Raw genomic sequence first — 23,790 nt, 5'->3', positions numbered from 1 at the left:
TCTCTAGACTGAACTAAGCTATATCCCCACGCCGACTGAGAAGAAATTTTCTTCTTTCTCGGGAAGAAACGCGGCGTGTCGTCAACTACAGTGTGATGTCCATTAAGCAAACAGACCTGGTGGCGTGGGAATGGGATATAAGGGGAAAAATTATGTACATGGAACAGTGGGACGCTGGTGGAATCTCGAGCCGGAGCCGAAACCAGCGCAAGACCTTCGGTTCCAGAAACTGCTTGCAGACACTCTACTAGTCTATCAACTAAGCCAGAGCCCCACGCCTGCCGATGACGGGAAATAACCATCCTTTTCGGGTTTTTTTCCCTTGTCAGGCAGCGTGGCGATTACTAAACAGGCGTGAACTCGGTGGCGCGGGGCAAGGGGGAAAAAGAAAAGTTATGTAACAAACAGCGGGACTTAATATCTCTATATTCTTAGCAGTGAAGAACTGTTGGATATCATTGGTTTGTCCTTTCCCCCTTGCCACTAGGAGCTTAGTTTATCAGTCACACCCATCAAAGTGCTCCAAGTCACTCCCATTCCTTTGTTTATCTGTAACCATTTCTACCAGTTTATCTGCTCTTCCCTTAATCAAACTCTGTTAATTGGTAAGGTCAGAACTTTCTAGGACACTGAATATTATAACATTGCCTTTCTCTCCTCTTTATGCCTTTTGAATAATTTACTTTAAAGCTATGTCTTTTTTGTATAGACACAAGAAGACAATATTATGTTTTTATAACCTAAGACTTAATTGGCCTCGAATATTATTCCCTTCTGGGCATCTGCTTTCTCCACTTAAGCCTCAGTTGCCCTCAGTTCCTAGCACCCCAAAGTAGGGTCCCCGACGTGGGACGGGAAGGATCCAGGGCAAGCGGTGAGTTATGTGCTACCCTGGCATCGAGATGGGCCTGGCCAAAGTGCCTAATTCTTAACTATAAGTTAAGAGCTTGATCATAGACAAATGCTGTCATGATCCAATAGTAATTATGAGACTGGGACCCTGCCAGGGATAGGAAAGACTGATCTGGCCTGAGCACTGTAGTCTGAGATTGAGATGGCCCCAGGAGAGCAATTCTATAAGCTTTAATGCATCTCTTATTGTGTCCATACAAAGTAATTAATATTATGAATTCTTATATGTTTGCTGGCTGAGGAGAAGAGAAACACATTCATGGGACTCTGCCCTTGGGTGGATCCTCCTGCTGAAAGAGAATTAAGTCCTAGGAGAAGCATCCCCTGAGGGAAAAGAACCTTACCCTATTGCTGACCACACCTATGTGTATGCCCCAACCCCCTCATGCTGTGGAGATTTAACTAGGCTGTAAGAGTGGGTTGGGGGCCAGATCCACGGGGCGAGATCCACGGGGGCCAGATCCATGGAGGCCAGATCCACAGATCGAGAGAGAGACCGAGAGCCGGGAGAGAGGCAGAGAGAGAGAGAATGAAGTAGGATGGGGGAGAAAGAAGCAGGAGGAGAATCAGAGGAGAATGGAGATGGACATGAAATAAACCGATCGAGCAACCAGTTTGGCCTTCTTCCTTCCTTCACCTGCCTCGCCACCTGCGCGCCCTTTCTTTTTATTTTTGTGTTTTACACAGAGAACTATCAAATGCCTCCTTGGCAATAGGACTGCTTTCCTTTTTTGGGGGAAACCCCAACAACGGTAGTGAGTTGTGTGTTGAAACATGGAATGTAATCAAGATAAGGCATAAACGAAGTGAAACTTATCATGTACAAGGGTGGGGACTGGGGAGGTGGGAGGGGGCGGCAGGTATACTGGGGGGGTTGGTGATGGAAGATGGGCACTGGTGAAGGGAAGGGTGTTTGAGAATTGTATAACCGACATAATCCTGAGAACTATGTAACCCTCCACGAAAAATTAATTAATCACCATGATTGTAAAGCTCTATAGAACATTCCAATGACTGAGAAATAGTACAACTTGTAGGGCACTCCTCTTGCATGTGGACAACCTGGTTGGAACCTGGCGCCATATGATCCCCTGGGCCCCATCAGAGGTGATCCCTGAGCACCAAGCTAGGAATAAGGTCTGATCATTTTTAGGTGAGGCTGCCAAAACAAAAACGTAATAATTTAAAAATAAATAAAATATTCAAGCTGGTGTGTCCACTTCCCTCCAGTGTACTCCCTTCTCCCAGAGACCCTGTGGTTAGATTCCTACTGAAGACCAGTTCCCAGTTTCTGTAGCCTTTGGCCATTAGGTATTCCACTACTGTGTTTCTTTATATCTGCACATGAGAGAGATCATTTGTGTCTGTCCTTCTGCTTACTTCAATCAGGATGTTGCTCTCTGGATCCATCCATGTAGCAGTTAACTTCACAATCTCATCTTTTCTTATAGTTGAGTTGCACACAGGGAAGAAATCCCTGCCCTGAGATGTCTTTGATCAAATTTACCTCAGCAAGCAACTTTTCACAACACTTCCCAGACAGGAATTATTAATGGAACCCGAATACACAGTTACTACTGGTGTGTTTTGCTGAAGAAGATTCATCTTCCTGCAGATTCTGACAGTGAGGATGCAGAGGTTGATCCCTGAGTCAGCCAGAGGTTGATCCCTGATTCTGAAGGAATAAATAAGAAGTCCTCCAGCTTCAGAGTCCCAGGACAATACAAATATAGTGTTAGCAGAAGAAATTATGTGCGTGAGAAAGAACATACAGTCCATCTTCACTCAGAGAGACATTCCCTCAGAGACCTTAGACTGAGTGGGCCTATAGAATTATTTATTATCTCACTGATGACAGTGTTTCTCCAAGGAAATCATACTGCAGTTGACTAGGTTAGGCCCACTAAGATTCTGAACCTGAAAACTGATAAACATCTCAAAGATGCTTCCAATGAGCTTATTTTGGACCAGAAGAAGAAACTTGGACTTCATCAGTTCTCTTGACAAACTCAAAAAATTCAAAGACATGGACATACACAAAGAAGTGAGAAAATTCTTTTTTGGGAATTGTCAGAAGAAGAAGAGGCATGAGCTCTGATGTGTCAGAGACGTGAAGAAGAAAGAGCTCAGACAAAGAACAAGAAACTTGAATTTATTTATCCCTTTCACCTGGGTGGAAAAAAATAATGGTGGCTAGACAATAAAGTCAGCTAATAATAGCAATATACTCAGATTGTAACCTATAGAACATCAGGGTCCTAAGTGATAAAATCAGATAGAGATTCCTGAAGATCAATCAATACATACATTGATTGATTAGATACATATATTTATTTTGATCCAGAGTTCAGATATGAGGGAATAATCTGAAAGCAAATTGCAAATCAAAGTAGTGCATATTCAGAACATGTAAACTGGGTAAGAGTCAGAGATCTGGCTCCTGAACCGTTCAAGGTTTTCAACCACTGTCCTGCCTGTGTGTGTGTCACTGTGAGAGTTCCAACTGCAGCCAGCCAAGGAAAAAGAGTCAGCCTCATCCTCAGGCTGCAGCCCAGAGATGAGCAGAATTCCTGCATTAGCAAAGGCATCTTTGGATCCAGAAAAGCGAGTAGGGACCTCAGGGCCCGGGCCCTTTTGTGGGTCACTGTGCTAGTTCAGGAGATACCATGGAGGACTTCCTGACTTCTGCTGCTGGCAGCAAACCCTGTAGTTTCCAACACTGTATCCAATGAACAGGTGCAGATAAGTCTGGCTTTTGTCCCAGAAGATGCCGAGAGGTTTGGCTGAGTCAGCACAGGCTGGGCGAGGGAACCTGCAAAGACACTCATAATTCTGGGAACGAGTCAGAGTCTGAATCATTAGTTTTCTAAGCAAAATTTCTAAGCTCTCTCTCGCCGCCTGCATTTGGTGCTCTCCAGCTGCTTCTCCACCCGGGATGGCTGTTTCCTTGGATAGATGAAGGAAAAATGATGGCCAACCTGTTGCCAAGTTGCCATTTATTCAATCCCTTGTCTCTCCCAGCTCTCTTCAACCCTCTCTCTCTCTTTACGTTTATCTCTCTGCTGTTTCTATCTAACCATGCAATTCTTTCTTCCCGCTATATCTGTCTGCTCTATCTCTGTCTACTTCAATCAATCCATCAATCCATCCATCCATCAATCCATTTCTCTCAAGAATCCCCCTTTCTCCCTGCAGCCGCTCTTTTTTACCCTCTCACCACGCCTCCCCAACCATGCCTCCCCACAGGATGCATGATTAAAAATGTTTTTTCCAGACTTCTTGACCACCAGCAGCCCATGAGGGCAAAACAGCGTTTAGGTGTGTTTCTCCTCTCCTTAGACCTGCAACTTAATTAGCATCTTTAATTCTTCTAATATTTACCATTCTGTATAGACACAGTAATAGACACTTTTGGGCTTATAGGGTGACTCTCCTGGAGACATCTCACCACAGACTCAGACTACAGTGCTCAGGCTGGATCAATCATTCCTAACCCCAGCAGGGTCCAAATCCAGTTATTACTTTGGGATCATGGCATAATTTGTTTTAGACCAAGCTCTTAACTTATAGTTAAACATTAGGGCACTTTAGTGCCGCATTGGAGGCTCTTTCAGGATCAGGGGAATGAGACCCATCATTGTTACTGGTTTTGGCATATGAATACACCATGAGGAGCTTTCGAGACTCTCCCATGTGGGCAGGAAACTCTCGGTAGCTTTCCAGGTTCTCCTAGAGGGAGAACTAGGCTACAAGATGTCCGGGAGATTGGTTTTATAGTCTCTGGATGTTGGCTGTTGGTGGGAGTCCACAGTGCCAGGGGCAGTCTCTGGCTGTGACCGCCTAGCTACTGGAAAATGGGAAATCTGGGCAGAAGAGACCCAGTCCCAATCCGAGCAGACTTGGAGGTCTCAGCCCCAGTCCCACACACCTGGGTTCCTCTGCTGGTTCCTTCATGCGTGAGGCTCATCCGAACTTGTGGAGAGGGGCCTTGAGCATGGCTGTGGCTAGGCTCCGGAGGTCTTCCTTCAGTCACAGGACCTCTGCTCGGAGCGGGAAGGGAAACTGAAGTCCGCCTCCTCTGAGAGACCCCTTGGAAGACAGGCAGGCTAGGGGACAAGAGACTCCCTGCAGGGGAACAGTATAGATTAATTAAAGATTAGTAATTTATCATTGTCCGGGCTTGGGAAAGAGGGTTTCCTTTGTGTATGAAAACTTTGAAGGAGTATAAGCTTTGTTCCTTTGTAGAGACATTAGAGACCCTGGGCACTTATTTCACCAGAAACTACACGGAGTCCATGTAACCATTCATTTTCCTTCTCATTAATCTTTGCTTTCACCTGCCTTACCACATGCCTTTGTTCTGCATGTACTGCATTTCTTTTGTTTTTGTGTAATCATTACTTGTCCTGAATAAATCTGTCTCTTGGCCATCATTCAGTAGCTTGTGTCTATAATAATCAGCCACAGGTAGTATTAGAATTGGTTCCTTGTACCAGGTCACCAGTGCAAATCCTTTTCTTGTAATAAGCAATATGAAGTAAATTAGTTTGTGCGTGTTAAGAGGGCAAGCTTGAGTGGTGGGTTAGACACATTGGTGGAGGGAAAGACACACTGATGGTGGGATTGGTGTTGGAACATTGAATGCCTGAAATAACTGTATTATGAATAACTTGGTAAATCATGAGTCATAATAAAGAATAAAAATTTAAATTTAAAAATTAGTGTAAATTCAAGGAACATTTCAAATATTCCTTGAGTAAAATTGAGTAAAATTTAAATCTAAATGCATGGAGATTTACAGCAACTGCATAGCAAGATTCTTCATAGACCCAAGGTAACAAGGGCAGGTTTATGTACTGGTTTCACATCTAAATGTGTCAGTGTGTAAAGCACCACTGTATACCAGCGAACAGTAGTATTCAGCCTCATCCTCTGATTGGGCCCCCGAGATTGTGAGGGCAGCTTTGTTCCCACGGATGGAACCTGAGAACCGGGCCGGAGTCCAGGAGTGTTTTTTGTTTGTGTCATAAATCATAGTTCTGGGAGCTTGACCAGACTTCTGCTGGAACCAGTATGGATAGTGACCATCAGTGACGGCTCCAGTGCTGGAAGCACATGTGAGAATGACTGTCCCTCCCGGGCTCACGGCCAGTGAAGGCTCCTGAGTCACCACAGCCTGAGAACTGGACCCTGAAATGGAAACAGAAGCCTGTCAGGAATGAAAATAGAAGTCAGAGAAATTCCCCAAAATTTGGTCACTGAAATCTCCAGGAACCTGGGCAGTGAGTAAGGACAAGAAGAACGACGAGGAGGAGAGGAGTCCTGCTCATGCTGCAGACTCTCAAGGACATTCTGGCCACACAGCTGACACAGGACTCTGGGGCCTCTTTTATGTCCCTCTGACCCAGGGGGAAGGGTTTGTGTTGTGGGTTCTTGCTGCAAATCTGAGTCACTTAGCATAAATCCCCTCCCCAATACTGTGTCTTTAAGGCAACACTGAGTCTGTGTTGGTTTTCAGCTGGTTTAGTCCCTTGGGAGGAAGCACCTGTTGGCACTTCTTCAGTCTGGGCATGCTACAGGCCTTGTTTTCTTCAAAAGCAACAGTGCCCCCTGCTGATATCTCAAGATAATGTTTAGTGTATTTTAATTATTCAGAGCAAAGTGGTTTTGTTTATGTGTTTTTAGTCTTTTAAAAGATCCTTTTTCATCATGTAAAACCAAATTCTTATTTTTGCTTTTGTTTTTTTAATGGAAATCATTCAACATATTGCCAGGATTCAACTCATTTCCTTCGAATACTGCTTAGTACCATCACTCTGACTCAGTCTTTACTAATCCTTGTTACTATTTCTTTAGTTCTGTTCAATATCCTCCTCAAACTTTCAGTTCTGCCTAAGTGTCTACCTATCCTTGCACCCATTTATCAATGATCACTTATGTAATTACCTCTTTCTTTGTACTCATAACTCATTTTACTTTGAAGCATTTTTTATTGGTTTTGGGTGTTTATCAAGGTGACATCATGTTTATTGTCAAAAGTCTTTGTCTTGGTTTGAGCTATAGTTTAGTGGAGAGAGTACCTCCCTTGCATGTGGCTGAATAGGGTTCAATCCCCAGTATCTCATACTGTCTTCAAGGCTTGCTAGGAATGATTCCTGGCCACACAGCCAGGAATAAGCCCTGAATACCACGTGGCTAAAAAGGTTTACAGGCTAGTATGAGATTGCATGCAGTACAATATTAGATATGGCAAGTATTTAAAACAGGCAGAAGAAAAAAATAATACATTTTAATTCTTTTCTCTATGTTCTTTTTTTTTTTTTTTTTTTTTGCTTTTTGGGTCACACCCGGCAATGCACAGGGGTCATTCCTGGCTCATGCACTCAGGAACTACCCCTGGCGGTGCTCAGGGGACCATATGGGATGCTGGGATTCGAACCCGGGTCGGCCGCGTGTAAGGCAAATGCCTTACCCGTTGTGCTATCACTCCAGCGCCTCTCTATGTTCTTGATGAGGATTTTTTCTGTAAAAATTTTAAATTTAGAGACAAAATGCAAAAAAATAGAGATTTCTTACATATGTTTTGATTTTTACCTATAATTAGGTATTATGTTAATCTTGATCATTTGGTTACTTTAGTTGCTGTTACAATTTCTCCATCTTTTCATTTTCAAATAGTTGTCAATGCAATGAACTTTTTCTATTCTATTGTGTGGTGATATCTAATTTATTTTTTACTTTATAATTCCCTAATTATATAGGTTATAAGTTTCTGTGTTTACTTCGTATATTATATTGTGAATATCCAACAATGTGTTAGACTTATTTTTAAAGGTCATTTGTGTATTCTTGCCTTATTTTTTATTATTGGTTCAACTCTCGAGAAATTTGCTAAACAATCTGAGGGATATTCTGCATTTGGTTCTTTATGTTTTGGTTAGTTTTAATATATGTGATTCATGATCACAATCACGAAATCCCGTTAATCTTCAATTTCTCTAGCAGACTCTGTAACTTCTCATTTCGTCCTTTCCCTGAGATCTTAGAAGTCTATCTCGACTGGGCCCTCCCAATGATGTCTCACTGGGGACTCTTTCAGGGTCAGGGGAATGAGATCCAGCTTGTTACTGATTTAGCATATGAATACACCGTGGGAAGCTTGCAAGGCTGTCCCATGTGGGCAGGAAACTCTCAGAAGATTGCCAGTTTCTCCCAGAGGGAGAAGTAGGTAGGCTACAGGATATCACTTCTGGGACCTTGATTTTAAGTCTCTCTCTGGATGTTGGCCTTAGATGGGATTACACACACCTGAGGTTCCTCTGCCGGTACCTTCATGCGTGAGGCCTGTCCGAACATATGGAGAGGGGCCTCGAGTATGGCTGTAGCTAGGTTCGGTGACCTTCGGCCGCTGGGGGCTCTGCTCGGGGTGGGGAGGGAAGCTGGAGCCCATGCCCTCTGAGGGGCCCTGGGGAAGACAGCCAGGGGGGCGGGCAAGAGCCTTTCTGCCTGCAGAGCGTAACATATGTGAATAATATATGTGATTATTCAGAAGAAATGAAAATGAACAAATGAACAATTTCATTTGCCAGCAAATAGATTCAGGCTTTTCAGCCAATTAAACCATCACATTGGGTATGAGTGATTCTTTCAGAGTTGATCTGCAAATGTGTTCCTGAATTACCCTGGATGTGCTATCTTCCATCACAATTTTGCTCCTTGAGTTGGCCATTTTGGAAACTTTTCTTAAAAATTGGGTGGAAAAATTATATAGGTTGTGGGGTATATTGGTGCTAGCTCTTAAGGTCTGACCCTACCTGTGCAATGAGAGGCACATGAGTAGGAGAGGAGCCCGGTCCCTGGTAGCTAAAGATCCCTGACCCCACCTTTGAGAATTTCTACCCAAGTCCCTTTTTCTTCTTCACCCTATGTAAAAGTAAGGACTATCTATGCAAAACAAGTTTCCATCTATTAATTAAATGAGTCCAAATCTCAGTGCAGAGTTAGCAGGAAAATGATTTGCTTTCCCCTGTGGGAGAGCCCAGCAGGAAGCACCTATGAAGACTAAGTCCATGCTCAGGTGACTTTGATAGGCCAGAGAAGGAGCAGCTGCAGAGTCTCATCTGAATGCACAGGGAACAGCCACCTGGCCCAGACACCAAGTTTATTGATCTCACTGAACAGATAAAGAAGAAGCACAGGTAGTTCCACAGTGACCCTGCTAATTGTATTTGAAAAAACTGAAATGAAAATAATATCTTAAAAGAGCTCATAGACTAGATTACAAATAATATTTCAAGTAAGGTACAGAATTGTATATTAGATAAAAATAAACAGTAGTAAAAGATATGAAAAGCCATGTAGAGCAAGTTTATAGATTTGCATAAAATGTAGAAGATATCATGAGGGTAGTTAGAGAAGTCTCAAGATTACATGGTCAAATTTCATTTCAATGATTTTCATAAGGGGCTCAAATGGTGGTACAGACAAGCCCTGCTCCTTGTCTGAGTCAGTGTGCTTGCTCAGGAGATGTTACTCAGGCTTTCAGGTTTCGTCTACACAATTCTGTAGTTTCCTACCATTTCCGTGAATGTGGCCAACCCAGGCTCTAATCTCTGGCATTTCATACGGTCTCTGAGGACACCAGGAGTGATCCATCTGTACAGATCTCTGACCACTAGTGGGTGTGGCTCAAATACAAACAAAAATATTTTTTGTAACTGTAGCACTGTCGTCGCACTGTTGTCCCATTGTTCATCGAGTTGCTTCAGCAGGCACCAGTAACATCTCCATCGTGAGACTTGTTGTACTGTTTTTGGCTTATTGAATATGCCATGGGTAGCTTGCCATGCTCTACAGTGCGGGAGGGACACTCTCGGTAGCTTGCTGGGCTCTCTGAGAGGAATGGAGGAATTGACCCCAGATGGCCGCGTGCAAAGCAAATGCCCTACCTTCTGTGTTATCGCTCCAGCCCTTTTTCATAAATTTTAAAAAAGTATATCATATTTTTGAAAACATAATAATACTATACTCAATACTCAAATAAATAATTTTTAAAATAATTAAATTTTTATACCTCTAACTTTGTTTTTGTTTGGATTTTGGGGCAACCCCCGCTTTGTGTTTGAAAGTCCCGTCTGCAAGGCTCAAAGAACTGCAATCCTGGAGAATTTACCAATGCTTCTGGCATGATAAGAATGCACATAACCTACTGAACTATCTCTCTGACTAACCTATAAATTTAAATGTTAAAACAAATGTTCTAAATTAAATTTTAAAAATTCCAAAGGTGGGTTATTATACTGACAAAGTATATACATCCCACTGTGACTTCATCCAAAGAAACATCAACTGTCATCTTTCAGAACATAAGGAGGAATTCCTGAGTGCACAGCTAGCAGCAACCCCTAAGCATTGCTGGGTGTGGCCGCCAAAACAAAACAAAACAAAACAAAACCCAAACCCCAAAAATCAAAAGTATCCGTGTTCCATGGTAACTTCCTCAATTCACAATGTTGTTTGTAATTTTTCAGAGCAAATGATCATTCATTTCATAAGTAATTATAAATGATTTTCTGGACATTACTGATGACAGAATGTAATTGGAATTAATTTCTAAACATTCCATATGATTATGTTATATTTAATGTGTATCAATTTAGAACAACATGTATACTATATAAAAAGTTTTCAATGATGTTATAAATACATAAAATATTGTTTTATTCCTTACACATAATGTGTGTGAACATTGATAGTGATGCTGCATATGGAGGAAATGTAATCGATTTTACGCCAATCACATTACCTGTGCATGCCTGGCAAATTCCTGTGATCAGCTTGTATGCCAAAAAAAAGAAATAGCGTAAATCCTAACTTAATAAGAAGCCAGGAACTAGGACACCATTATTTAAGTGAAGGAATTGATCATGACCTGGAATAACTTTGTTTACTTGAAAGTTTGCAGGAATATTTGTTATTTTTCATTAACAATATAGAGAAGACCTAGCAATAGATGACTTTACTAGAAGTCATCTATCTTTTGCTGCAGTAATCAGCAACAAAAGCTGAAGCTTAGCTCTGGGTTTATGTCTCACTTCCCCACTTCCATCTGTCACTGTGGAAATGGTTGCTGAACCACAGAGCACAGAAATACTCAGCCTCGTCCTCTTCCTTGGCTCCAGTGATGGTGAGGACTGCCTTGTTTCCAAGCAGGAAGCCAGAGAATCGGGCAGGAACATCAGGATATCTATTACTGGTTCCACCCATTAGACCCCAGGGTTTCTGGTAGGGCTTCTGTTGAACCCAACAGGCAAGGTGATTGGTGGTGACAGCCCCAGTACTGGAGCCACAGGTGAGTGTAACTGTGCCTCCAGGAGTTGTGGCTAGTGAGGATTCTTGAATCACCACATTCTGAGCAGTAACCCCTGAAAACAGATGTGAGATCAAGGGCTTAGGATAAAACAATAATACAAAGGTGCAGCAGAGTATCCTTTGCCATTTTCTCCCACCAACCCAGAGAGTCCCCCTGACCTGTGCAGTGAGCCAGAAATGTGAGCAGGAGAGGAGCCCAGGCCATGGTGGAGACAACCCAAGGCTGTAATGTGTCAGACTCCCTCAGCTCAGGACCAGCCTCCAAGTTCTCCTTATACCTGCTTCCCCCTGTGAAGGTGGGGCTGTCATGCAAATGAGTTCCTGAGGGTCACTCAGCAGTGTGACCATGGCAGAGTTTCTTAGTTGTTTCACGTCAGTGACATGTACTAGAGGGCCCTAGGGTCTGGAGCCACAGCTCATTGCAGAACTTGCTCTCAGAATATGGCACACTGCCCCCCCTAGTGTCCACTGATGAGAAGATTCACCATTGCTTGTCTTTTTTTTTCCTTGTTTCCAATTTCTTTTCTCACATCTGGAGATTTTATGTCTCCAACAATCTAAATTCGGTCTCTGTGATTCCCCACGCAGGAACCGGATGAATGAGTTTTATGAAAGGGGAATCTGCACACATCAGCATTCTTCTTCTTCTTTATCCTCCTCCACTTTCCTTAGACAACTCTGTTGAGCTGAAGCTCTGAGCTACAGGATTGTTTCCTGTTAATTGCTGCAAGTTCCTGAAAAACTCATGGACTAATGTGGATACTTTGCCATTTGGGTAATTGATGATGTCACGTGTAATGCTTCTCTGCCACCTGTGCCTTTTACAGCTGAGTACTATTTAGTTCTCAGTTCTTAAATGAAAGCAAAACAAAATCTATTGTAGATAAAAGAGAATTTGAAGTCCTTTGATGTTGGCGAGGGGCCTGGGCACCCTCTGCATCTGTCCCTGTAAGCAGGGATTGGGTGAGGAGGGGTCCTAGGCACTCCCTACCTTAGTTCCTGTAAACGGGAATGAGTATGGAGAAACATGGCATGAGAGCGAGTCATCCCCTGACAGCCAACCTTGATAGGCGGCAGAAGGGCCACCATGCTCTGGCGACCTGCCTAGAGAGAAAAGTTGAAGGGCCACCATGCTCTGGCAGCTGGACTCGAGAGGAGGCTGAAGGGAGGATTGGCTCGTGTCTGCCATGGCCATGCTCAAGGCCACATCTGAGATTTTCTCAAGAAAACATTCCCATGTTTCTCACGGCTGAAAGAAGGAACTGTAAAACAAGTAAGATTGGCAAAAATAAAGATGCTCTTACCACTTAATAATGTTTATACCACTTATGTAACCTGCTGATCGTTGCTAAAATAAGACTATATAAGCCCGCTTGGATTTCAATAAACTTGCTGTATGCTGCATATTGCATGCAGTCCTCCCTAGCCCACTCAACTCTCATTCTCTCTCTCTGGCCGAGGTTCAAGTTGGCTGCGAGGGCCACGGCACTTTGAGTCCTGTATGTCCTGGGGCGGAGCATCTCACCTCTACCTAAATTACTTGAGGTTGCTGCTACTGAACCCCTGGAGTTGGAGGAGTCAAATAACCTCATCTATTGGGTCTGAGGCATTCAAGGGGAGACTAGCATTATGCAAGCTTTTCTTAAAGTTTTTCATTATTTTCCCACATTAAAACTATTGGCACATACCTATTGTACAGCTCACAAAACTTGACTCTCATTCACAATATTTTAAGTTATATTTCCTGACGCCACCTGGAATAGACATGATTTGAAAATTATCATCTCAGCTTCCTCTCCCTGTTTGTATGGCTACATTCCAGTATCATGAATTTTTTTAAAAAATTTCTAATGCCCTCCATTACCTTGGGAATAATTGGCCTTTGACCTCAAAATATTTTACCCATTGCCTAAAGGTGAGGTCACGTCAGCCCATCATTGGTGTGCTATGCTTCGAAAGGTTTTTTGCTCCTTTGTGAACAAATTTATACAAATACAGACCAATCTTCAAGTCACTGAAAGACCCCCTAGTGGGAACAGGCTTCTCAGGCATGATTTCCATAGAAAATGCTTAGTCTTGGCTCTCTTAGGTCCTGATTTCTTGAATCCATGGTTGGCTTCTGACTACAACAGGATCTGGTCTTATAACCTTCTTGTCAAATTTGTTTCCTCTATGTTTGAGGCCATTAAATTACAGAAGGTGACTAATGTGCAACCAGACGCAAGGAACTGAGGCTTGTTACTGACGACCTCCCCACATCCTTCTTCCGAAGACACCTTCACTGTACTATTGATGCCCATAAGCAAGAAGTACCTTGAGCAATTTGATGATCCATTTCCTGACTGCACTCAGAATCTTTTTCTTTGAGAGGGGAAAATGAAAGAGGGAGCCTCAGTTTCTCATTAGCGATTGATGTTACCAATTCGTTTTTAGCTGTCTCCATTCCACACTTTAAGCATCCTCTCCCGTCTTGAGTTCACCTTTTTGAGGAAGGGAAGTTTGAAATTTCCCAAGACAAATGTTCCACTGCAGAGCTAGAGTGTTTTGACACTAAGAGAGAATGGTCAATACCTATCTTAAATGGTCAAATAGATATCCCAAAAGAACTAAGTCAGCCAGCCCACACTGTAAGATCCCTAAATACTCATGAAAAGCCTGTCCCTTGGCAGGTAGCACAAATATCAACCCAGTTTTTCTTTTTCTTTTTTTCTTTCTTTTTGGGTCACACCTGGCTATGCACAGGGGTTACTCCTGGCTCTGCACTCAGGAATTACCCCTGGCCATGCTCAGGGGACCATATGGGATGCTGGGAATCGAACCCGGGTCGGCCGTGTGCAAGGCAAACGCCCTACCCGCTGTGCTATCGCTCCGGCCCTGAGCATCCATTTTTTAAACAATGTTTTCATTTCTACAAATATTGAACAATCTAGAAGCATGTAGAGAACACAGAGACAAGTTTTCCCTGCTGTGCATCACTTCTTTGTCTGGGACCAGGAAAGTGTGAGAATAGCTTAGTTCTCAAGGAGAGAGACAGAGAATCAGACCAGAGCCCAGCGGTCTTTTGGATATGTTGTAAATTAGTGTCTTGGGAGCTTGACCAATCTTCTGTTGAAACCAGTATGAATACTGACCATCAGTGACTGCTTCAATGCTGAGACCACATGTGAGAATGACTGTCTCTTCTGTGTTCATGGTCAGTGAAGGCTGATTCACCACAGCCTGAGAATTGGATCCTGAAATGGAAACAGAAGCATGTCAGGAATGAAGATTGAAGTCAAGAGAAATCCTCCAAGTTCTCGTCACTGAAATCTCCACAAACTGTGTGAGTGAGTAAGGAAGAGGAGGACAAGAAGAAAGAAGAGAGGAGTTTACTCATAGTATGACTTTCAAGGACATACTGACCCCATAGTTGACTCTTGACCTGTGGGGCCTCTTTCTTGTTCCTCTGGCCCTGAGGGAAGTGTTATTGTTGGGTGTGCTTGCTGAAAACCTGAGTCCTTTAGCATACATGCCCTCTCCCAATTGTCTCTTCAATTAAAGACTAGCTTTGCTGGGAGGGGGAATCCTGGGATGGTTGGGAGCTATGTTAGTCCCTTAGGAGGAAGCACGTGTTGGCACTTATAGATCAGACCAAAGAGATTAGATTTTCTGGGGTTCATACAGTCTGGTTTTGCTGTAGGCCTTGTTCACTTTAAAAGTGTCATGGGGCTGGAGAGACAGTAGAGTGGGTAAGGACCTTGCCCTAACTGAACGCACCTGACCCAGGTTCTATCCCTGGCAACCTATATGGTCTCCTCTACCTGTCAGTATTAATTCCTGAGTACAGAAACAGGAATATTACCTGAGCATGGTCATGAAGAGGAGGGCAGGTTAAGGGTTAAATATTTTGTTGGGGACTGTTCAGGACCCTGAACAAAAGAGGACCCCGAAACCTTTACCCTGGACAAACCGCAAAATTCTATTACCAGCTTTGCATAACCTGAGGCACAGGTGCCCTTGTGACAAAGGAAATAGCTAAACTCAAGAAGTAAAAGTAGCCCAGGGCAGGTAACCTCGAGACCCCAAAAGGCTCATAAAGTAGAATGCCTTCCTTTACACTAAAAGCCTTGTACATTACTCCTGACAGATGCTCCTGCCAGATAAACCCTTGTCTTCCCCTCCCCACTATTTCTCAACCTACTCTTGGAGAATACTGTAAGCCCACCAAAGTACGCCCCGAACTTTTCCTTATTTGGTCTGAGAAGACACTTCCCTGATGATTGACAACTTATGTACCAACCCTCTGCTAAGAAAGGTATAAAACCAGCATGGCTGTTAATAAAGACGCTCTTGATCAGTACTTATCATCTTGAGCCCCCTATTTACTATCCTCACCAGTTTCATTTTCAGATCGGGACCGCTCATAGAACCCATCCAATTAGGAGCGCTTTCCACTGTTGTCTCTCCATGGGCCGGAGAGATCTCCAGGGGAACGTGCAATTTTCCTTTGTAACTGTTTGACTGCTTTGAAAAAGGTTTTGTTCACGACCTCCCGCTGGGCAGGAAACTGTCACCAAATGGGCCAATAAACTGCCCTAGGAACTGTAAGCAAACATTTGCCTGGAAACACAGAGTGGCAAAATGGATCCGGAAATTAAACCCAACATTCTGCTGTTTACAAGAAACACACCTGAACAAACAGAGTAAACACAGACTCAAAGTCATAGGATGGAAAACAATCCTGCAAGCAAACAACTCCCTTAAAAAAGCTGGAGTGGCCATCCTAGTATCCGACAATATAGATTTCAGGTTGACAAAAGATTAGAAGGGACAGCGAAGGCCACTTTCTATTCATCAAGGGATATGTGCAACAGGAGGAAATCACACTCTTAAACATATACGCACCCAATGAACGACCGGCTAAATATTTAAAACAACTCCTTACAGACCTCAAAGAGGACATCACTAACAGCACAATAGTAATTGGAGACTTCAATATCCCCCTATCACCTCTGGATAGATCAACAAGAACAAAACTCAGCAAGGAAACACTGACTCTGAAAGAAGAAATGGAAGAGAGAGGCCTAATAGACCTGTACAGGGCTTTACACCCCCAAAAGAAAGATTACACATTCTTTTCCAGTGCACACGGAACATTTTTTAAAAAAAGAATACCTTTTTTTTCTTTTCTCTATGTTCATGATGGGGATATTTTTCTGTGAGAATTTTATATTTGCAGAAAAGAAGCAAAAAAATATAGAAAGATTTCTCAATAGACTTATACAGTAAAGTTGCAGGCTACAAAATCAATACCCAAAAATCCATGGCCTTCATATATGCAAACAATGAGGCAGAGGAAAGGGACATGAAAAAAGCAATCCCATTCACAATCGTGCCCCAGAAAATCAAGTACCTCGGAATCAGCTTAACCAAGGAAGTAAAAGACCTTTACAAAGAAAACTACATAACGCTACTCCATGAAATCAAAGAGGACATGAGGAAATGGAAACATATACCCTGCTCGTGGATAGGGAGAATCAATGTTGTCAAAATGGCAATACTCCCTAAAGCATTATACAGATTCAATGCGATCCCTATAAATATACCCATGACACTCTTCAAAGAAATGGATCAAGCAATCCTAAAATTCATATGGAATAACAAACGTCCAAGGATAGCTAAAACAATTCTTGGGAAAAAGATGATGGGAGGCATCACCATCCCCAACCTCAAAGTTTACTACAAAGCAGTAACAATTAAAACAGCATGGTACTGGAACAAAGGCAGAGCCGTAGACCAATGGAACAGGGTGGAATATCCCTACACACAACCCCAAATGTATGACCATCTAATCTTTGATAAGGGAGCAAGAGATGTGAAGTGGAGCAAGGAAAGCCTCTTTAACAAATGGTGTTGGCACAACTGGACAACCACATGCAAAAAAATGGGTTTAGACCTTGACCTGACACCATGCACAAAAGTCAGATCCAAATGGATTAAAGACCTCAACATTAGACCACAAACCATAAGGTACATTGAAGACAATGTCGGCGAAACCCTCCACGATATTGAAGATAAAGGTATCTTCAAAGGTGGCACGGAACTAAGCAATCTAGTAAAAACAGAGATCAACAAATGGGACTACATTAAACTAAAAAGCTTCTGCACCGCAAGAGATACATTGACCAGAATCCAAAGACTATCCACAGAATGGGAAAGGATATTTACACAATACCCATCAGATAAGGGGTTGATATCAATGGTATATAAAGCACTGGTTGAACTCTACAAGAAGAAAACATCCAACCCCATCAAAAAATGGGGCGAAGAAATGAACAGAAACTTTACCAAGGAAGAAATACGAATGGCCAAAAGGCACATGAAAAAGTGCTCTGCATCACTAATCATCAGAGAGATGCAGATCAAAACAACCATGAGATACCACCTCACACCACAGAGACTAGCACACATCCAAAAGAACAAAAGCAACCGCTGTTGGAGAGGATGTGGGGAGAAAGGGACCCTTCTTCACTGCTGGTGGGAATGCCGACTGGTTCAGCCCTTCTGGAAAACAATTTGGACGATTCTCAAAAAATTAGATATTGAATTCCCATTTGACCCAGCAATACCACTGCTGGGAATATATCCCAGAGAGGCAAAAAAGTACAATCGAAACAACATCTGCACATGTATGTTCATCGCAGCACTGTTTACAATAGCCAGAATCTGGAAAAAACCCGAATGCCCCAGAACGGATGACTGGTTGAGGAAACTTTGGTACATCTATACAATGGAATACTATGCAGCTGTTAGAAAAAAGGAGGTCAAGAATTTTGTAGTTAAGTGGATGGGCATGAAAAGTTTCATGCTGAGTGAAATGAGTCAGAAAGAGAGAGACAGACATAGAAAGATTGCACTCATCTATGGTATATAGAATAACAGAGTGGGAGACTAACACCCAAGAACTGTAGAAATAAGTACCAGGAGGTTGACTCCATGGCTTCGAGGCTGGCCTCACGTTCCGGGGAAAGGTCAACTCAGAGAAGCGATCACCAACTACATTGTAGTCGAAGGCCATGTGGGGGAAGGGAGTTGCGGGCTGAATGAGGGCTAGAGACTGAGCACAGCGGCCACTCAACACCTTTATTGCAAACCACAACAGCTAATTAGAGAGAGAAAACAGAAGGGAATGCCTTGCCACAGTGGCAGGGTGGGGTGGGGGGGAGATGGGATTGGGGAGGGTGGGAGGGATGCTGGGTTTACGGGTGGTGGAGAATGGGCACTGGTGAAGGGATGGGTTCCCGAACTTTGTATGAGGGAAGTATAAGCACAAAAGTGTATAAATCTGTAACTGTACCCTCACGGTGATTCTCTAATTAAAAATAAATAAAATTAAAAAAAATATATAGAAAGATTTCTTATGTATGTTTTGCCTTTTACCTATAATTAGGTATTATATTAATCTTGATCATTTGGTTATTGGGTATATACTTTAGTTACTGTTACAATTTTTCCATCTTTCCATTTTCAAATAGTTGTCAGCACACTGAAACATTTTCTATTCTATTTCTATTTTTGTATGGTGATATCCAATTTATTTTTTACTTTATAATTCCCTAATTATTTAGGTCATAAGTTCTTGTGTTTCTTCCTTATATTGTGAATAACTAGCAATGTGTTAACTCTATTTTTAAAGTTAATTCCTATTTTCTTGCCTTATTATTTCTACTGATTTTAAATAGATTTGTATTTTGTGTTTATTTATAATTGGTCAACTTTCGAAAAATTTGCTAAAGAATCTGAGGGATATTCTTTGTTTGGTTCATTTATGTTTTGGTTAGTTTTAACATACGTGATTATTCAGAAGAAATGAAAATGATCAAATAAACAATTTTATTTTCCAGCAAGTAGGTTCAGGCTTTTTAGTCAATTAAATTATCACGTTGGATGTCACTGTCACTGTTATCCTGTTGCTCATCTATTTGTTAGAGCGGGCACCAGTAATGTCTCTCATTGTGAGACTTATTGTTACTGTTCTTTTTTTAAATTTTTTTTTCATATAACAGTATTTTAATATTTATTTAAGTAACAAAACATGCGGGTCAATACTTAAGGCATATACAATAAGTCAGAGCAACAACAAATTTACAAAGCAAAATCTAAATTCATGGAGCATTCAAGCAATTAAGAGTTGGCTAGAGAAGGCGCTAATTAAAAACCCAACTAAATCACACCCAGGGCTTGAGATCTACTAGGGCTGCCCAGTGGCAGGAGGAAGAAAATTGGACCCCAGAACTTTAGTTCCAATTCTGAGAATCTCACCCATCACCACAGACTGAATTTCTCTACTTCCTCTTCCCTCTACCCCGATTACCCCCTCCCCACTTTGATTTTTAAATATTATTGAATCACCTTGAGATAGTTACAAGCTTTCATGTATGTGTTCTTGGTGTATCCAATAAGCCACGTTTAGGTGCCAGGCTCTGCCATGCGGGAGATACTCTCGGTAGCTTGCCGGGATCTCTGAGAGTAGTGGAGGAAATGAGCACAGGTCGGCCACAGGAAAGGTGAACACCCACCGCTGTGCTATCACTCCAGCCCCACATTGGATATGACTAATTTTTTTCTGAGTTGATCTGCAAATGTATTCCTGAATTTTCCTGTATGTGTTATCTTCCATCACAATCTTGTTCCTTCAGTTGGCCATTATGGAAGCTTTTCTTCAAAATTGGGATAGGAGAAATAATATTTAGGTTGTGGGGTATGTTGGGGCTGGCTCTTCAGGTCTGACCTACCTGTGCAATGAGAGAGGCACACGATTAGGAGAGGAGCCCGGGCCCTGGTACATAAAGATCCCTGACCCCACCTTTGAGAATTTCTACCCAGGTCTCCTTTTCTTCTTCACTCTATGTCAATGTAAGGACTATCTATGCAAACAATTTTCCATCCTTAATTACCCACGGCTTTTGGGGGCTGTGGACAGTGGGGACAGGAGGCCTCTGCTCTTTTTCAGACAGTTTCATTTTCTGTTTCTCTCTCTCTCTCTCTCTCTCTCTCTCTCTCTCTCTCTCTCTCTCTCTTTCTCTCTCTTATCTTTTGGACCACAGAAGAGCCTGATAAGCTCCGCATGGCGTATTCGATATGCCAAATACAGTATCAATAACAGGTCTCATTCTTCTGACCCTGTAATCATTGGGAAAAATGAGTAAGGAGAGGCTGCTTAAATCTCAGGGCTGGAACAAATGGAGACATTATTGGCACCCGCTCGAGTAAATCAATGAACAACTAGATGACAATGATACAGTGAATTACCTACACCCTCCGGAGTCCTGTATCTGGAACCCAAATCTCAGCCCAGAGTCAGCAGTGAGGAGATTTGCTTTCCCCCATGGGCGAGCCCAGCAGGAAGCACCTATGGAGACTACAGTTCATGCTCAGCGACTCTGATGGGCCAGAGAAGGTGCAGCTGCAGAGTCTCGTCAGTGAGGGCACAGGGAACAGCCACCAGCCCAGACACCAAGTTTACTGATCTCACTGAACAGATAAAGAAGCACAGGTAGTTCCACAGTGACCCTGCTAATTGAATTTGAAGAAACTGAAATGAAAATAAAATCTAAAAAGAGCTCATAGACTAGATTACAAATAATATTTCAAGTAAGATACAGAATTGTATATTAGATAAAAATAAGCAGCAGTAAAAGATATGAAAAGCCATATAGAGCAAGTTTATAGATTTGCATAAAATATAGAAGATATCATGAGGGTACTTAGAGAAGTCTCAAGATTACATGGTCAAATTTCATTTCAATGATTTTCATAAGGGGCTAGAATGGTGGTACAGACAAGCCCTGGTCCTTGTCTGAGTCAGTGTGCTTGCTCAGGAGATGTTACACAGGCTTTCAGGTTTCTTCTAGACAATTCTGTAGTCTCCTACCATTTTCTTGAATGTGGCCAACCCAGGCTCTAATCTCTGGCATTTCATATGGGCTCTGAGGACACCAGGAGTGATCCCTCTGTGCAGATCTCTGACAACTAGTGAGTGTGGCTCAAAAACAAACAAAAATATTTTTTCATAATATTTTAGAAAAATAAATATCATATTTTTGAAAATAAATAATAAAATATTAAATACTCAAATAAATAATTTTCAAAAGAATTGAGTTTATATACATCTAACTATATTTCTGTTGGATTTGTGGGCAACAACAGCTTTGTGCTTGGAAGTCACCCCGGAAGGCTCAAAGAACATGCTATCCTGGAGAATTTACCAATGTTTCTGGCATGAAAAGAATGCACATAACCTACCGAACTATCTCTCTGACTAACCTATAATTTTGAATGTTAAAACAAATGTTCTAAATTAAATTTCAAAAATCCCGGTTGTAGGTTATTATATTGATAAAGTGTATACATCCCACTCTGGCTTCATCCAAAGAAACATCAACTGTCATCTTTCAGAACATAAGGAGGAATTCCTGAGTGCACAGCTAGCAGCAACCCCTAAGCATTGCTGTGTGTGGCCGCCAAAACAAAATAAAACAAAAAAACCCAAAACTCTGAAGTCTAAAGTATCAGTGTCCCATGGTAACTTCCTCAATTCACAATGTTGTTTGTAATTTTTCAGAGCAAATGATCATTAATTTCATAAGTATTTATCAATGATTTTCTGGACTTTAATGATAACAGAATATAAATGGAATTAATTTTTAAATATTCCATCTGGTTATGTTTTATTTAAGTATACTAGTTTAGAGCAACACGTACACTGTATAAAAAGCTTTTCAGTGATGTTATAAATTCATAAAATATTGTTTAATTCCTTACTCTTAATGTGAATGAACATTGTTAGTGATGCTGCATATGGAGAAAATATAATTGACTTTACCCCAATAATATTACCTGTGCATACCTGGAAAATTCCTAGACCCTGTGATCAGCTTGTATACCAAAAAAAAAAAAAAAGAAATAGAGTAAATCCTAACTTAATGAGAATTCAGGAACTAGGAAACCAGTGTTTAAGTGAAGAAATTGATCATAACGTGGAATAAATTTGTTTATTTGAAAGTTTGCAGGAATAGTTGTTATTTTTCATCAAAAATGCAGAGAAAACCTTGAAATAGATTACTTCATTACAGGATCTGCTGTACTCAGCAGCAAAAGATAAAGCTTAGCCCCAGGTTTATGTCTCACTTCCCCACTTGCATCTGTCACTGTGGAAATGGTTGCTGAACCACAGAGCACAGAAATACTCAGCCTCATCCTCTTCCTTGGCTCCAGTGATGGTGAGGACTGCCTTGTTTCCAAGCAGGGAGCCAGAGAATCTGGCAGGTACATCTGGAAGCCTATTACTGGTTCCACCTATTAGACCCCAGGGTTTCTGGTAGGGCTTCTGTTGAATCCAATTAGCATAATTACTGGTGGTGACAGCCCCAGTACTGGAGCCACAGGTGAGTGTAACTGTGCCTCCAGGAGTTGTGGCTAGTGAGGATTCTTGAATCACCACATTCTGAGAAGTGACCCCTGAAAACAGATATAAGACCAAGGGCTTAAGATGAGACAATGATGTAAAAGTGCAGCAGAGTATCCTTTGCCGTTTTCTCCCACCAACCCAGAGAGTGCCCCTGACCTGTGCAGTGAGCCAGAAATGTGAGCAGGAGAGGAGCCCAGGCCATGGTGGAGACAACCCAAGGCTGTGACTTGTCAGACCCCTCAGCTCAGGACCAGCCTCCAAGCTCTCCTTATACCTGCTTCCCCCTGTGGAGGTGGGGCTGTCATGCAAATGAGTTCCTGAGGGTCACTCAACAGTGTGACCATGGCAGTTTCTGAGTTGCTCCATGTTAGTGACATGTACTAGAGGGCCCTAGGGTCTGCAGCTGCATTTCATTGGAGAACTTGCTCTCAGAATATGGCACACTGCCCCCCCTAGTGTCCACTGATGAGAAGATTCATTATTGCTTGGCTTGTTTTTTTTTTCTAGTTTCCAATTTCTTTGCTCAGATCTGAAGGTTTTAAGTCTCCAACAATCTAAATTCAGTCCCTGTGATTCCCCAGGCAGAAACTGGATGAATGAGTTTTGTGAAAGGGGAATCTGCAAGCATCAGCACTATTCTTCTTCTTTATCCTCCTCCACTTTCCTTAGACAACTCTGTTGAGCAGAGGCTCTGAGGTCTAGGATTCTTCTCTGTTAATTGCTGCAAGTTCCTGAGAAACTCATGGACTAATGTGGATACTTTGCCATAGGGGTAATTGATGATCTCACATGTAATACTTCACCTCTACCAGTGCCTTTTAAAGCTGAGTGCTATTCAATTCTCAGGGTTTTTTTGTTTTGTTTTGTTTTTTATTGAATTATTGTGAGAGTAGTTACAAAGATTTTCAGTTTAAGTCTTAGTCATACAATGGTCCAAGACCCATTCCTTCACCAGTGCACATTTTCTATCACCAAGAACCCCGATATATCCCTTGTCCCACCCCTCCCCCTGTTTATGTGGCAGATGATTTTACTCTCTCTCCACTTTAATCACATTC

The 23,790-nt window shown here is 42.1% G+C and overlaps 1 gene segment (V, D, J or C); it reads right to left on the bottom strand.

Moving 5' to 3' along the window:
• Window positions 1–11,043: 11,043 nt before the first annotated feature.
• Window positions 11,044–22,934, bottom strand: LOC129407005 (Ig lambda-2 chain V region-like; the record flags this gene model as incomplete). The annotated part of the segment is given in 3 exon segments: window positions 11,044–11,306; window positions 22,474–22,782; window positions 22,889–22,934. Coding segments are annotated over 3 exon segments (618 nt in total), but the record flags the coding sequence as incomplete, so codon positions are not given.
• Between the last annotated feature and the right edge of the window lie 856 nt (window positions 22,935–23,790).

Source organism: Sorex araneus, chromosome 9 (assembly GCF_027595985.1).
Source record: "Sorex araneus isolate mSorAra2 chromosome 9, mSorAra2.pri, whole genome shotgun sequence".
Classification (NCBI taxonomy): Eukaryota; Metazoa; Chordata; class Mammalia; order Eulipotyphla; family Soricidae; genus Sorex; species Sorex araneus.
Note: the sequence above shows the minus strand (reverse complement) of the source record. Positions and strands in the feature narration are given on the sequence as shown.